General features: G+C 41.5%; 1 protein-coding gene across 1 annotated transcript; it reads right to left on the reverse strand.

Moving 5' to 3' along the window:
• Positions 1-231: 231 nt before the first annotated feature.
• LOC143808920 (uncharacterized) lies at positions 232-15,307 on the reverse strand. Its single transcript, XM_077292099.1, has 5 exons — positions 15,227-15,307; positions 14,143-14,218; positions 3,880-3,912; positions 3,387-3,718; positions 232-3,002 (listed from the first exon to the last, which is right to left on the reverse strand). Exons 1-5 carry the CDS (start codon positions 15,305-15,307, stop codon positions 2,613-2,615), a joined length of 912 nt encoding a protein of 303 aa, XP_077148214.1. The 3' UTR covers positions 232-2,612.
• Between the last annotated feature and the right edge of the window lie 1,875 nt (positions 15,308-17,182).

Raw genomic sequence — 17,182 nt, forward strand, 5'->3', positions numbered from 1 at the left:
GAGTGAAAACTGAAGATTCTTGTGAATAGCTACACTGACTCCCCTGGATCTGGACTCGGGGTGATGTTCTTTTTTAAAATGAGTTTCTTGAAGAAAAACAATTTGTGTTCCCAGCTTATGCATACCATATAGAACTTTAGTTTTTTTCTGAGGGGTATCAAAACCCCTGACATTTAAAGAGGCTATCTTGATTGTAGACATTCTGTATACATATAATGGAAAGGGGGCACCACGGATCATGGGATACCACCAGGACCTGAGACATATGAGCATACACAAAAGGTGAAACAGACAAGGTCCTAAGAAAGGGGATCACCACAACAAGGAAATGGCGAAAAATTATATATACACAGCTTTATTGAAATATATATACAAACAAGGGTAACAAACACATGGACATATAAAAACACTTAAAAAGCATACAAATGCTATACACAACAGCCCCTAATACGGCCGTACCCCACATAGGACTCGAGTCATGTACATATGATGTAATTACCTAGAACCAAATTGCTCATAGAATGAAAGAAATAGGCCAAGCTACCTGGGCACTCCCCTGGGTACTGCAAATGGGAACAGACCACTAATAGTGTGAATGCAAAATAGCAAGAGTATAAAGCCCACATAGACATACAAATCCCTGCACTGCAAGTGCTAGATAAGGGACACACATGCACAAACCTGCCTAGCATGTAGAGACGACAGGTGTGTACATAACGGTACATAAATGTCAAGCAGCAAAAAATATATCAGCATAATGCCTCAATAGCATGTGACTAACTATCTAACATGCCACTATACAGAAAAATAGCACCAAGATAGTGTGAGCTGTAGAGATAGCATATTACCCAGGGCACATAATGCCCAAGCCTATAGCGCCTGGAAAAAGAGTCCTAATGTGGGCTACAAGGAGACCCAACGCGTATCGCCACCACACCGGGCAGCTTCGTCAGGGGTAATTTAAAGACCAAGTACTTGCCCCTTATATAACACATAAATGAATAGCATTACCATAATCAGCTGTGCTGCTGCTAGATCGGCCGCATGGAGTAGTATGAGTCACACCAACATGGAGAATCTCCCCCATCTGAGCATGCTCCGGCATCGAACGCTGATTGGTGTGAAAATACAGTTGCCGGGGAGACAAGAAAAGCTTCCAGAGTTTAACCCTTCGGTATGAGGGAGCCACTACATGCACCACGCTGCAATGTAATCCATAACTGCAGCAAATGCAAGTGCCGGCTGGCACATACCGATCAGATGTCAGTGTCACACATGTGCAGCCTGGAGCAATGCTGGGATCGCTCTACACAGGCTCCTGTCGCATATTAATGAATGCCCAAACCGAGTAATCCAGGCAATCAAAGCACACAAAATCGTTTGAAAATAGAGGTGCCCACACAGTATAAAACATAATGTATCCACCATATTGGCTATGCAAAGGACCATAGGATACCAGTAGGATGAATGAGCGCAAATTACGCTACATAAATCCAACCAGTTAACCACTACTAACCCATATGTTCAGAAACTGCGTAACGATCGCACAGCGCATGCTCCTGCGCCGCATAGTGATAGAAACCTGCAAAAAATATCAGAGCTGTCAAGACGCATTAAGATGAGCCAAATACACTGTATGAGCTGTCATACTGCCAATAAAGTATGTGAGCGCTAATGCCATGAGAGGGAACCGCTCCATGCACCACGCTACGATACCACCCATAGATGCAGCAAGTACAAGCGCCAGCTAGCACATACCGATCAGATGCTGTTGCCACATAAGTATAGCCTGGAGCAATACTGAGATCGCTCTACACAGGCTCCTGCGTCGTATAATAAGAAATACCCAAAATTACCCAGGCAATCAGGATGCCATTCAGTGAGCACTTCAAAGTAGAAGTGTCCACACAGTGTAAAACGCATCCACTGCAGTGACTGTGCAGGAATGCAATAAAACACCAAACGAATGAATGCATGCAGCCAACGCTACATAACTAACCAGTTAACCCCCTCATGTCCTGTGTGTTCAGGAGCAGCGTAACAATCACACTGCGCATACTCCTACGCTGCATAGCGTTAGGAGCCTGTATAGAATAACCAGGACTATCAAAATGCTTTAGATGGACCCTATTTGCTGTAGGGTTACACCCTAACCCCATAGAATGAAAAATACATTAACGCACATGAACTTGCAACGATATTATAATGGAAGGTACACAGTGGACAAGAAACTCACAGACTATCAAAGATATAGTAGAGGTGCCAAATATTAAAGGGCATTTACAGCAAACCCCACGACTATACCCGAAAGGCCTTATTAAGTGTAGTGGCACAGGGGAGCCAATCTGAATACCCGAATATCCTGGCCCTAAGATGAAAAACAGTGGTACACTTAGGGATTAGAGAACACAAAGACCCCCTATAGATATACAGTACCTCATGAAGGAGTAATCTTTATTGCGCCCACCAACATATACTCATGAATACAGGGACAAAAAATCGTAGATACCATAGTAGAGACTCATATTGCCCCCTGCAACCACGGACACCATAGGTGGTACAGAAAGACATATAGGTCGCTATAGTAGATAACCCAGGGGAGGCCAATTCAATCAGGTTTGTTTGTAAAACCCTGTAAATAGAAGGTCCTCATTGAGACCAAAAGGAGTTAGACAATTAAGATCGAAAATCCATCTAGATTCACGCCTCAAAAGTTCCAGGGTGACATTGCCCCCTCTAATGTTCGTTTGAACGCCCTCCAATCCAAGTATCTTGGTATCCACCAGTTGGGAGTTATGTTCGTCCAGGTAGTGTGTAGCCACTGACGTTAAAGTCTTTCCTTTAGCCTTATCCGCTTTAGCCATGGAAATATTTGAGAAGTGTTGCTGTATGCGTTTCCTCAACTCCTGTGTAGTCTGTCCGACATACACCTTACGGCACGGGCATATCAAAGCGTACACCAGGTTCCGAGATTTGCAATTGAAGTAAGCCTTAGTGGAGATCTGTAAAGGCAAAGTGGGCAAGGTAATAACTCTATCACCAACCATATAGGGACAAACATTACAATTCCCACAAGGGAATGTACCCGTGAGTCTGACCCCCCTATTCAACCTCTTGGTTGGCCGCTGAAAATGGCTATGGCTCAAACAGTCCCTCAAATTTTTAGCCCTCCTAGCTATTAGACTCGGTTGAGTAGCAATGTGTGGTTGCAATCTGACCTCACTACGCAAAATACCCCAATATTTGGAGAGGATATTTCTTACATCCGTCCACTGGTTATTATAGGCCGTAATAACCCCCAATGGTTTAACAGATGTCTTAGCACGAGGATGTAAGAGAACCGACCTGTCGCTATCTCTTGCTGCAACAAAAGCGCGAGAGATTACCTTGTGTGGGTATCCACGTTCACGAAAGCGTGTAGTGAGTTCCCGAGAGCATCTGTCGAAGTCATCTTGCTGGCTACAGTTCCTCTTGACTCTGAAAAACTGTCCTCTCGGAATGCCTGTCTTCAAATGTTGAGGATGGAAACTATTGAAGTGGAGGAGACTATTAGTAGCTGTAGGCTTCCGATACAAGGTGGTATTGATTTTTGTCTCCCTCACACTCAGTTTAAGGTCCAGGAATTCAATATCCACTTGGGAGTAATGAGATGTCAATCGGATGTTCCATGGATTTTCATTTAGTGTCTTGACAAATTCCTGACACTCATCCAGGGTGCCTGTCCAGAGGAATAGAACATCATCAATATATCGAAGCCACTTGATAACATATTTGGCATACCCCTCCAGACAGTACACCCTGGTAGCCTCCCACCACCCCAAAAAGAGGTTGGCATAAGCCGGGGCACAGCGAGCCCCCATAGCCGTGCCCCTCACTTGCCTATAGAAGACACGGTCAAAGGTGAAGAAGTTCCTATCCAGGATAAACAGCAGCAGATCCAACAGAAACGAATCGTGTCTCCTATCCCCCGATGAATTCAAGTCCAGAAAATACGCTACAGCTTGTGTCCCCAACTCATGGCTTATACACGTGTAAAGGGACTCCACATCCAGGGTCACCAGCCACGTGTTGGGAGGAACCTCGAAGTCCTGCAGCAATGAAATCAGAGATGTTGAGTCCTTGACATACGATTGTAAATTAAGGACCAGGGGCTGAAGAAAAAAGTCAATGTAGGTGCAGGGACGCTCAAGTAGTCCCCCTATCCCCGACACTATAGGCCTGCCCGGTGGAACCTCCAACGACTTATGGACCTTGGGGAGCATGTAAAAGGTCGGGGTCCTAGGATGTTGGGTGGTCAAAAACTCTCTCTCACGTTTATTAATGATGTTATATGTAAACGCATTATCTAACAGCCGGTTTAATTTAGCTTGAAAAGCACCTGTAGGGTCAGAGGGAAGTGTACCACTGTTTTTCATCTTAGGGCCAGGATATTCGGGTATTCAGATTGGCTCCCCTGTGCCACTACACTTAATAAGGCCTTTCGGGTATAGTCGTGGGGTTTGCTGTAAATGCCCTTTAATATTTGGCACCTCTACTATATCTTTGATAGTCTGTGAGTTTCTTGTCCACTGTGTACCTTCCATTATAATATCGTTGCAAGTTCATGTGCGTTAATGTATTTTTCATTCTATGGGGTTAGGGTGTAACCCTACAGCAAATAGGGTCCATCTAAAGCATTTTGATAGTCCTGGTTATTCTATACAGGCTCCTAACGCTATGCAGCGTAGGAGTATGCGCAGTGTGATTGTTACGCTGCTCCTGAACACACAGGACATGAGGGGGTTAACTGGTTAGTTATGTAGCGTTGGCTGCATGCATTCATTCGTTTGGTGTTTTATTGCATTCCTGCACAGTCACTGCAGTGGATGCGTTTTACACTGTGTGGACACTTCTACTTTGAAGTGCTCACTGAATGGCATCCTGATTGCCTGGGTAATTTTGGGTATTTCTTATTATACGACGCAGGAGCCTGTGTAGAGCGATCTCAGTATTGCTCCAGGCTATACTTATGTGGCAACAGCATCTGATCGGTATGTGCTAGCTGGCGCTTGTACTTGCTGCATCTATGGGTGGTATCGTAGCGTGGTGCATGGAGCGGTTCCCTCTCATGGCATTAGCGCTCACATACTTTATTGGCAGTATGACAGCTCATACAGTGTATTTGGCTCATCTTAATGCGTCTTGACAGCTCTGATATTTTTTGCAGGTTTCTATCACTATGCGGCGCAGGAGCATGCGCTGTGCGATCGTTACGCAGTTTCTGAACATATGGGTTAGTAGTGGTTAACTGGTTGGATTTATGTAGCGTAATTTGCGCTCATTCATCCTACTGGTATCCTATGGTCCTTTGCATAGCCAATATGGTGGATACATTATGTTTTATACTGTGTGGGCACCTCTATTTTCAAACGATTTTGTGTGCTTTGATTGCCTGGATTACTCGGTTTGGGCATTCATTAATATGCGACAGGAGCCTGTGTAGAGCGATCCCAGCATTGCTCCAGGCTGCACATGTGTGACACTGACATCTGATTGGTATGTGCCAGCCGGCACTTGCATTTGCTGCAGTTATGGATTACATTGCAGCGTGGTGCATGTAGTGGCTCCCTCATACCGAAGGGTTAAACTCTGGAAGCTTTTCTTGTCTCCCCGGCAACTGTATTTTCACACCAATCAGCGTTCGATGCCGGAGCATGCTCAGATGGGGGAGATTCTCCATGTTGGTGTGACTCATACTACTCCATGCGGCCGATCTAGCAGCAGCACAGCTGATTATGGTAATGCTATTCATTTATGTGTTATATAAGGGGCAAGTACTTGGTCTTTAAATTACCCCTGACGAAGCTGCCCGGTGTGGTGGCGATACGCGTTGGGTCTCCTTGTAGCCCACATTAGGACTCTTTTTCCAGGCGCTATAGGCTTGGGCATTATGTGCCCTGGGTAATATGCTATCTCTACAGCTCACACTATCTTGGTGCTATTTTTCTGTATAGTGGCATGTTAGATAGTTAGTCACATGCTATTGAGGCATTATGCTGATATATTTTTTGCTGCTTGACATTTATGTACCGTTATGTACACACCTGTCGTCTCTACATGCTAGGCAGGTTTGTGCATGTGTGTCCCTTATCTAGCACTTGCAGTGCAGGGATTTGTATGTCTATGTGGGCTTTATACTCTTGCTATTTTGCATTCACACTATTAGTGGTCTGTTCCCATTTGCAGTACCCAGGGGAGTGCCCAGGTAGCTTGGCCTATTTCTTTCATTCTATGAGCAATTTGGTTCTAGGTAATTACATCATATGTACATGACTCGAGTCCTATGTGGGGTACGGCCGTATTAGGGGCTGTTGTGTATAGCATTTGTATGCTTTTTAAGTGTTTTTATATGTCCATGTGTTTGTTACCCTTGTTTGTATATATATTTCAATAAAGCTGTGTATATATAATTTTTCGCCATTTCCTTGTTGTGGTGATCCCCTTTCTTAGGACCTTGTCTGTTTCACCTTTTGTGATTGTAGACATTCTGTCAACCCCAAGGATAGTTGCTGTAGAGGATCATAGAGAGGGCCAGAACAGGACTGAGGGTAGAGCCTGAGAGGGTAAGCAGAAGGTTAGGGAAGGATGGGAAGAAAAGAACAAATGGGGAACAGAAAGCAGAAAAAGAAGAGGAAAAAGTAAGTAAATATAGAGAACTTAGAGAAAATTAAGGAACCTAACAAGGGTAGGCAACTTCCTCAATCCTAGGCTGAGGAAACGGTATTCGGGAAGTCCTCTCGTAACAAGGAGAAGATCTCCTGACGCCTGCAAGTGCAAGTTTTCTATGTTGGGGGTGTCTCAAGATGTGGGTACACCGCCCACATGGACCTAGCATCATATCACATTTGTTTGTATAGATCCAAGCATCTAGAAATAAATCAACAAGCACGGTAACTCCAATGCTTCCCCCTATCTTCAGAAAAGCACACACATAGGCGGAATCAATACTATATTCTCTTTGTCTAAAACATGAAGCCGAAATATGGAATACTGCCATCTCAGCCCGCATGTTGGCTCTCCTCCACCAGAAGAGCTGTTGTCCCATTGGGAGCAAGGTGCCCCTCTTAGTCATGTTTAAGTCCCAATTGACATATGGACTATCTTGGTCCTGGTACACTTGACAGGGTCCACATCTTTACAAAAATTATAGAGGAACAAGGAACAAGTGTCACTGTTCTGCAGATTGTGTGGAAGATGGGCGAGAGCCTGTGCAGCTACGCCCGGCCGGTTGCGGCAATCGTTGCTGGGAAAGTCTGCGACGGTTGTTGTATGGCGCCACAGATCTTGGCATGTTTGTTGGCCAGTTAGTTATCTGAACCTGTGGGAGGTTCCAGAAATCCCTGCAAGCCCTGAAGATCCCTCAGCGATGCCACTCCCCTCTGGTCTCGTACCTGTAATTGGAAGGGGAATCTGAATGAATAGGGCATATTCCGTTCTCTCAATGCCTCCAGAAAAGGACGAAAAGCCCTGCGTTTGTCCAGGGTTCTCCAGGACAAGTCTACTAAGAACTGCAGATGGGAACTGCAGGTGGTAACCTTTCTACCACCAGTCACAACTACTGGCTCACACGCTGTTGTCTGAAGTATGACCGGCGGTAACAAATTCACCACTGAACAGAGCCGATGTTTTTTGTGCTGTCGCACAGATGACAAAATGGGAAACACCGGATGCTCAGGCCCCCCATTCATTTGAATGGGGTCTGGGTTCGGGTTCAAGTTTGGGTATCTTTCTGGTCCCTGAAACAAACTTTTTAAAAAAGTTCGGCTGAACCAGCTGATCACGAACATCCGCAAGTTCGACAATCACAAGATATGTCATATAATGGCTATAAATTGGTTTTGTTCCACATGTACACATGATAGCTTATTCTGAAAAGATACCTGAAGCAATAGGTATACATTAAAGGCACTCGCTCTATTTTTATATTTTTGCGGTTAAATGATGAATTAATATATAAATTAGCCTTAGTCCTAAACACCACACAAATGCATATATGGACAGAGCAAAAAAAGGAAGGAAACAAAGTTTCATAATACTTAAAATATATTCCTGCAATAGAAATAATGAGTCAGCAAAAATAATGCAAACGTTTATGTGCACCAAGCTGAATATAAATGTTATGAGTTCTACTCTGAAATTAGTATACTTTATGTAAAATGAAAACTTATAGCCACTAATTGCACAGTCCATAAATGCTTCTTCTTTGCTATGGGGAAGCTGGTGGGTCATCTGTTCAGCAGTCTGAGGAGGGAGTTGGCATTGTCACCAAAAGCAAGAGTTTATTAAATATTATTGTTGAGAATGCATACTATTTTAAGAAGATATGAACACTTGAAGAAAGAGTCTTACAAAAAGCCATGGAAAGTCAAGACACCAGCTAAAATCTATCAGTAATTAGACAGCAATTCTGGTCCAACTGATGGCCTATAAAATGGTGTCTCTTTACTAAGTGCAACACAAGAAACATCTCATGATGGGTAAAACCAGTGAGCTGTCTCAAGACCTTTTCAACCATATTGTTGCAAAATATACTGATGGTATTTGTTACAGATGAATTTCTAAACTATTGAAAGCTTCGGTTAGCACTGGTGGGGCCATAATCCAAAAGTGGAAAGAACATAATTTCACCATAATCCGGCCATGACCATGTTTTCATCACAAGATTTTAGACAGTGGAGTGAAAAGAAATATCAGAAGAATTGTATAAGAGCCAAGGACCACCTGTGGAGAGCTACAGAAAACCTGAAATCAGCAGGTACAATTGTTTAAAAGAAAGCAAAGTAATGCACTCAACATCCATGACATGTATGCACGCTCACCATGCAGGAGTCAATAACATTTAGACAAGCCTCTGAAATACTGGGAGAATATAATCTAGTTAGATTAAACCAAAATTTAACATGTTTGGAGGCAAAAAGGAGCTACATATCTCCCAAAAACACCATACCAACAGTAAAGTTTGGAGGTAGGATCAACATGGTATGATGCTGTTTCTCAGCATATGGACTAGCAAACTTTCTATGATTGAAGATTGAAGTAAGGATGAATGGACAAATACACTGTGACGTTCTTGATAAAAATCTGCTGCTATCAGGATGATGAAGATAAAAAGAGGGTGAACATTTCAGCAAGACAATGATCCCAAACACACAGCCAAGGAAACTCTCAATTGGTTCCAGAGAAAGAAAATAAAGCTGCTAGAATGGCCCAGTCAAACACCCGACCTAAATCCAATAGAAAATGTATTGAAGGAACTAAAACTCAGAGTTCATAGAAGGAACCCACAGGACCTTCAGGATTTGAAGAGTGTTTGCGTGGAAGAATGGAACAAAATCACACCTGAGCAATGCCTGTGACTGGTTTCTCCTTACAGAAGGCATCTTGAAGCTGTTATCACCAACAAAGGTTTTTGTATGAAGTACTAAATACATTTCAGTAAGCATGTTCAATTATTTTCCCTGTATCATTTCTCATTATTACATAAACTTTAAATTATGGAAAACTATGGTTTTATTTATTTTTTGACTGCGTATAATGGATTGGTTTTTATGACATCTGATGAGAATTTCATGTCAGTAGCACTTTTAGAAATTTATTTGCTTAAAAACTGCTCATGTGTTCAATACTTATTTCACATCACCATAGCCCTATTCATGCTGATGGTTCTGTTCTGCATCACTTGACTTCTTTGTCATACTATTTTTGTTTTTATCTATACAAAATGTGTGAATTTAAAGATTCTGAGGGCTCTCAATTTTTCATAATTTGTATCTGTTGGTTGAAAGAGTGCTACAACATAATTTTTCCTATATTAAAAAAGCATAGGTTTAATTTTTATTTACAAATCTACAGTGTTTGGGCTTTTAACAGGAACATAACACTGTTAATAGTGAAAAATTTTGAAGTAGTTTTGCAGATACAAGGCATCAAATATGAAAGAAATAATCTAAGAATTTTAATAACTACAAGTAATGTTTGAAATCCACTTAAAAGTGGAATATTAAATAGTAAAATAAACCAGGGAGAAAATATTTTGCTGTGCACAATTACAAAGATCTCACTGTATTTATGGGAAATATATATACAGTATGTTTCATCTTAAAAAGTATGTAGGAAATACTTTAAACCTGATAACTTTTTAAGTGGCAGCTTCTAGTGATTTTAACTAATGACAGCCAGATGGTGCCAGTTAACATAAACCACAAAGTATTTTCTTAAAAAAAGAATAACTAATTTTATATCTTTAAGACATTTCCAGCTATATTTTTAACAGAGTCAAATAAGCTTTACTCTTATTTATGAAAAATAATGTTTCCTGAGGATATTAATAAAATAGGTGATGTAAGACACTGCAATATAATTAAAATATATCTAAACCCCTTATATTTTAGCCTAATGAAATCCTAAAATAGTCAAACTGAATCATTTAGTATTCATATTAAAATTCTAATACTTGTAATGTAACTGATTGCATATAGATAAAGAGAACCTGTCACAGATTTTTGCTACTCTGAGAGTAGCATTATGTAGGGACAGAGACTCTGATTCCAGTGTTGTATCACTTAGTGTACTGGGTGCAGTTTTCTCTGTGAAGATCTAGCATAGCTGGGAAAGCTGAGCTGTATATAATCCTGCCCCCATACCACTGATTGGCAGCTTTCTGTGTATACTGTATATTGACAGCGGCTAATCAGTGATGGGAGTAAGGTTACACACAGTAGGTTGACTAGTAGGCCCTAGACACCTAGTCCTGCAGCGATTATCTCCTGCAGATACTAGGCTTAATAAAATCAGTGTTTTAAGTGTCACATCACTGGAATCAAAGTTTCTGTCCCTACATCATGCTGATCTCAGATTACATAACAAAAACCTGCTGACATATTCCCTCTAAAGGAGTTTCACAATTGTAGCTAGATGACTTAAAGGGAACCTGTCACCCCCAAAATCGAAGGTGAGCTAAGCCCACCAGCATCAGGGGCTTATCTACAGGATTCTGTAATGCTGTAGATAAGCCCCCGATGTATCTTGAAAGATGAGAAAAAGAGGTTAGATTATACTCACCCAGGGGCGGTCCCAGTCCGGTTCTGGTCCGATGGGCATCGCAGTCCGGTCTGGGGACTCCCATCTTCTTACGATGTCATCCTCTTCTTGTCTTCACGCTGCGGCTCCGGCGCAGGCGTACTTTGTCTGCCCTGTTGAGGACAGAGCAAAGAACTGCAGGCCTCTCTGACCTTTCCTGGCGCCTGCGCACTGCAGTACTTTGCTCTCTCCTCAACAGGGCAGACAAAGTACGCCTGCGCCGGAGCCGCAGCGTGAAGACAAGAAGAGGACGACATCGTAAGAAGATGGGAGCCCCCAGACCGGATTGCGGTGCCCATCGGACCAGAACCGGACTGGGACCGCCCCTGGGTGAGTATAATCTAACCTCTTTTTCTCATCTTTCAGGATACATCGGGGGCTTATCTACAGCATTGCAGAATGCTGTTGATAAGCCCATGATGCTGGTCGGCTTAGCTCACCTTCGATTTTGGCGGTGACAGGTTCCCTTTAACAAAATATTGTATACTATACAGTAACATACTGATTGGTGAAGATGTGACTGATGAACTCTCCACTGATCCTGAAAATAAAGGGGATGCAGATTGTTATACCAGACGCGGGCAGGAACACAACTTTAGAAAATTTCCTAAGGGCCCTATTTTCACTAGCTGATATAAACCTTGTGTGACACTGTAATGTTCGTTGCTGGTTCCCCGTAATTTGCTGCTGTAAACTTGTTTCGTCAGGTGACATGATTTTACTGCATGCACAACAATCATGGTTTTCTTCAGCACAGCACACGTGAAACAGGTGATGTGCTGCCGATAACATGTACATGCTGTATATGGAGACTGAGTGATCGCCATAGTGATCGTTCTGTCTGATTCATTGCTGGCAGGCTTGTGTTAAAAAGCAAATAACGAGCGTCGGACGTCTTGAGTACAGTGGATGGCAGATCATTACTGGCCATATTGGCCTGTGTAAGTGAGCCATTAAAACCATTGCCCTATTCTTATCTCAACTCATGAGGGGCCTACAGTTCTGACCGATACCACTCATTATGCTATGACATACACTAATAACATGACATAAAATTAAAGAAGCACTCACACTGTTTTTATCCTCTTAATATATTGCAGTAATCATATTATACAGCACTGTGTACTTACAATTGCTCATTTTACCCTTCTACACAGTTAGTTTTTTTCCATTTGGTCTATGACATCACATGATTAAAAACTGACTAGCTGAATCATTTCATTCTAACCTCAATCTAGAAACAGGAGGTCAATTTTCCCTCTATGAGTCATCCCCTTCTTCAACTCCTGACTCAACTGATTCCTCCTCCCTCCTGCCAGGGAATTTAGACTGATGTAGAATTGTAAGGGTATGTGCACACGTCAGGATTTCTTGCAGAAATTTTCCTGACAAAAAAACGGAAATTTCTGCCAGAAATCTGCATGCATTTTTTGTGTGGTTTTTGACGCGTTTTTGATGCGTTTTTTGTGCGGTTTTTCCCAGATGCATAGAATTGCGGGAAAACGCAGAAAATCCGCAAAATTAATGAACATGCTCATTTTTTTACCACGATGCGTTTTTTTTGCGGAAAAAAACGCATCTATGTGCACAAAACATGCAGAATACATTCTAAATGATATAATGCATAATGCATGCATTTTTAATGAGTTTTTATAGAGTTTTTAGCGCGAAAAAACGTGAAAAAAACGCGAAAAAACCTGAACGTGTGCACATAGCCTAATTCTAGTGATGACTCATGCAGGGAAAAGAAACTTCCTGTTTCTACATAGAGCTTAGGATTCAACTAGTCAGTTTTTAGTGATGTGATGTCATAGCTCTAACTGAAAAGAAAAGCATTAACTGGATAGAAGGGCAAAATTATCAATTGTAAGAACGCGGTGCCAGATAATATGATAATTGGAATTTGTTAAGATAAAAAATTTGGGGGTGCTTCTTTAAATCTAATAATATCCCAGTAATAACTAATTGAACCATCATTTAGCAAAATTAATTTATTACAAATGTTTCTGACAGTTTAAAATATATCTTCTAAATTCTTGTTGTTGAATGTTAATCTTGCCTGTTAATAAGTTTTACCACAAGAAAGAAAAAGTCACCAGGACACTTTTAGAACACTCTACAATGACCAACGGAAATCCCAAAACATATACACCACAGTAAGGAAATATATATTTTTTAAAGTATACCATTTCTAAGGACTCCCTAAATCTAAAAAGAGAAATTGACAAATTGAGAACATTGGTTGCATGGGGAATGTTTCTAAGATTTTATAAGTATCTGGCATGGAGATGTTACTTTCAGGGCGCAGCTACAACTCATATTGAAAATCACAAAGCATTTTGAAATATCATCCAATGAAGTCGTCTCTGTAGCCTCAGCTATGGATAGAATTCTTTTCTTTAGCACTCCCATTTACATGTTGAAAATCTTTTCGGACACACTGCAGAATTAAAGAATTAGCTATTCTGCTGTGAATTTCCACTGGAAATGTCATGGACTTTAACCACTATATTGACATAGTTGATATCCACTGCATAATTTGAATAAGAATCAATATCAATATTATTATCATTAATTTCTCTATATACTGCAACAATCTTAAAAGTTATCATCGATCCTCTGTTACCTTTCCTAACCATCTGACCACTGTCCGGGAGGAATTGAATGGCGCACTGATTATACATGCGGCATTCTGCTACATTCAAAGTTTACGACACTGACAATAATACCCAAGCTCCATTTAACTCCTTCTGGTGATGGTCTTTCAGGTGAGAATGAAGGTGGGACACTGATTCCTTTCTCTGGCAGTGGCTGGGGGTCCGAAGCCCATGCCAATTTCACAGTTACTGTATTCGGTAAGTATGTGAACATTCGTTCCAACTAGATTACTAATTTTACATGTAGTGTTCAATTTCATTTCAATATCAACATAGCGGAAATGACGTTTTGTACAGTTCATACTGAAATCAATGGCAGAGAAAATCTATTTTTAACCACTTCTTGCTGTGGCCAGTCGTTACTCACCTCTCCTGGATCCAGGGCCAAGTGTTCTATCTTCTTTCTCTTTCGGCCCCTCTGTATACTGGGTTGCCATGGCATCCTAAAAAAAATAAAAATAAAGATTATTATTATCCTGACACACTCCTGTGATGGCAATCACCAGGGCCACTTAGTAGTTGGCATCCACCACTATTGTAGTTAATACTGCGCTACTCTAATCAGGACACATTCAGATTCTGTTATCATGCCTCCTGACATACCCAGCATCCTTATCTTGCCACAGCATGCCTCCTGACATGGTCAGCTGTGCCAGCGTTTCACAGTGTGTCTCCTGACATACCAACCTCTGCTATGCCTCTTGACATACCACCTCTGCTATGTTGCTGAGCTCTATTACACTGTCACATTGTCACCTCAGCTGCCTTGCTAGGCTCCATAGCCATTGAGGGCCCCTTATATAACCAGCTTTGCCATATTGTTGCTATGTGCTTACAGGTATTTTCATCTGTGCTACTATTCAGGACTGTTCTACATAGCCATTGAATGCCCACTGACATACACAGCTATGCTACATAATCGGACTCTGTTATAGTGATACTGTGTGTGCCTCCTCACATACTCAGCTTACTACTGAACTTTGCTACATTGCCACAGTGGGCCTACTGACTTACTCGACTGTGCTACATCACTCAACTCTACTTAAGGCCTCATTCAGTCATCACATACATGTTCTATCTGTGTTTTTTTATGGCTAGAACACCTACCCGTTATAGTCTATGGGGCTGTTCATGTGTCCATGTTTTTTTGCAGACTGAGTGGTCCACAAAAAAATCAAGGAGACATGCCCATTTTTGTTCCATTTCAAAGATGAAAAATACCTGAGTCTATGGGTCTGTGAAAATTTCAGACAGCACACTGATGGCATCAGTGTGCAATCTGTGATTAACAACTAAATGGTAGAAAAAATCATGGATGACTTACTGATGGTTAAAACTGCCATGCTAACCAAACTACAAGGAAAGTTGGATTCCAAAACACTGATGAACAACAGTTCATGTTTTTACGTATGACCTCCTGTTCTACTCAGCTTTTGCAATGACTGCTCTACTTCTCCAGTTGCCTTCCCACCTCTACAGTCTCCATGGTTCCCACCAGACTGCCCTGATGTCTTATGGACTAGGTGAGACATGGTTCCCACTAGACTGCCCTGATGTCTTATTGACTAGGTGAGACATACTATTATAAAGAGCAAGTTCATTCTAGGGTTAAAGTCTTCATCAACTGATGTAGAAGAGATCACAATTCATTAGAGGAGGTTTAAAATGATACTAACATCTGACATGGTTAAAGATTACAGGCTGCACTAGTGCACCATGGCAACTTGCAAATGTTAGTAGAAGTTTGGCATTTTCTTGTTAGAATTACTTTACAATTACAATATTTGTTTCCAGATTAGGTGACTGTGTGTATAAGACAACATTGTGATTCTTCAAGAAAGGTCAACGATGTAAAATCTGACACTTCTGATATGTAACTACACAAACAATTGCACACCTTCTTAACTTTCATCATGGTAAATCACTTTGTTTGCAAAAAAGTAAGCTAAGTGTATTTCCCTCTATACGTGCATGAAGATATTTTTTAAAAGTTAAAAAGAATATTTTTAAAAGTCGCCATGCCATGCTAGCAAAATGAGAGTATACTTACCATCAGCGTCGGACTGGAGCATCTTGGGCCCACCAGAGTGGGGCCCACTATGTAGCTACATAGAACATGCTAATATCAGGGTATAATATAAGATAGTACATATCTTAATTATGTAGCAGGCATTGTGGTAGCCCCCTCATAGAATATAATGTAGCCCCCTCATAGAATATAAAGTAACCCCTCTCACAGGGTATAATGCAGCCCCCCACAAAATATAATGCAACCCCTTATAAGGTATAATGAAGCCCCTCCCTAGAATATAATGTAGTCTTCTTGTTACACCCGGTCCAGTTCCTGTACCTTCGCGGGGTCTCGCTCTGTGCCGGCTCCACGTCATCCTGACACGGCTTCTGCTTCCCCCTCCTCCTCTGCTTCCTGGCATGCATCCAGCAGGATCTTGGGCCGTATGCTCAGGTCTCATGCGCGCTCGCTCCCGGTCTCTTAAAGAGACAGCACGCTTTTTCCAAAAAGTGCTTCTGACCAATGGTGTGTTAATGATCACTATTTCTGGCCCCTCCACCATAGGGAAGGAGCTGCAGCAACAAGTATCCTCTGTTGCTAACTTCCGGTTCATGCTAGTGTGTGCTTCTGTCTCTGAAATTCTTTGCCAGTACTCCGCTCATACTGTTTGTCTCCACAGACTATCAGCTACCCGTTATCTGGCTCTCCAGGACGACCTCCAATCTGCCTACTCCAGTGCTGTCTCATCCCGCCATTCAGTTTTCTGCATCTCTGGACAATGTCTGTACCACCGGTACCAGCTTTTACCTGTACACCCGAAATCCGTACTTATATTTGGTATAGTCGCGTCTGTAATGACCCGCTCTATAAAACTACCCCACTAGTTAACCCCTTCAGTGAACACCGCAAAAAAATAAATAAAAAACGAGGCAAAAAACAATGCTTTATCATCACACTTCTGAACAAAAAGTGCAATAAAATGTGATAAAAAAGACGGATATAAATAAACATGGTACCGCTGAAAACGTCATCTTGTCCCGCAAAAAAGAAGCCACCATACAACATCATCAGCAGAAAAATAAAAAAGCTATAGCTCTCAGAATAAAGTGATGCAAAATCAATTATTTTTTATATCAAATAGTTTTTATTTTGTAAAAGCGCCAAAATATAAAAAAATTATATAAATGAGGTATCGCTGTAATCGTACTGACCCGAAGAAGAAAGCTGCTTTATCAATTTTTCCATATGCGGAACGATATAAAAGCCCCCCTAAAAGAAATTCAGGAATTGCTGGTTTTTGTTCATTCTGCCTCACAAAAATCGGAATAAAAAGCGATCAAAAAATGGCATGTGCTCGAAAATGGTACCAATAAAAACGTCAACTCATCCCGCAAAA

Source organism: Ranitomeya variabilis, chromosome 2 (genome assembly GCF_051348905.1).
Source record: "Ranitomeya variabilis isolate aRanVar5 chromosome 2, aRanVar5.hap1, whole genome shotgun sequence".
NCBI lineage: Eukaryota > Metazoa > Chordata > Amphibia > Anura > Dendrobatidae > Ranitomeya > Ranitomeya variabilis.

Bases quoted from the DNA above. Each gene is read 5' to 3' on its own strand.
- LOC143808920 (XM_077292099.1), bottom strand. From the start codon at position 15,307: ATGTCTCACCTAGTCCATAAGACATCAGGGCAGTCTGGTGGGAACCAT. The intron at 14,219-15,226 runs GTAGAGCAGTCA...TATTTTTTTTAG, and splicing joins GTGGGAAGGCAACTGGAGAA to GATGCCATGGCAACCCAGTA. The intron at 3,913-14,142 runs GTGAGTAACGAC...TATCCTGGATAG, and splicing joins TGGCCCTGGATCCAGGAGAG to GAACTTCTTCACCTTTGACC.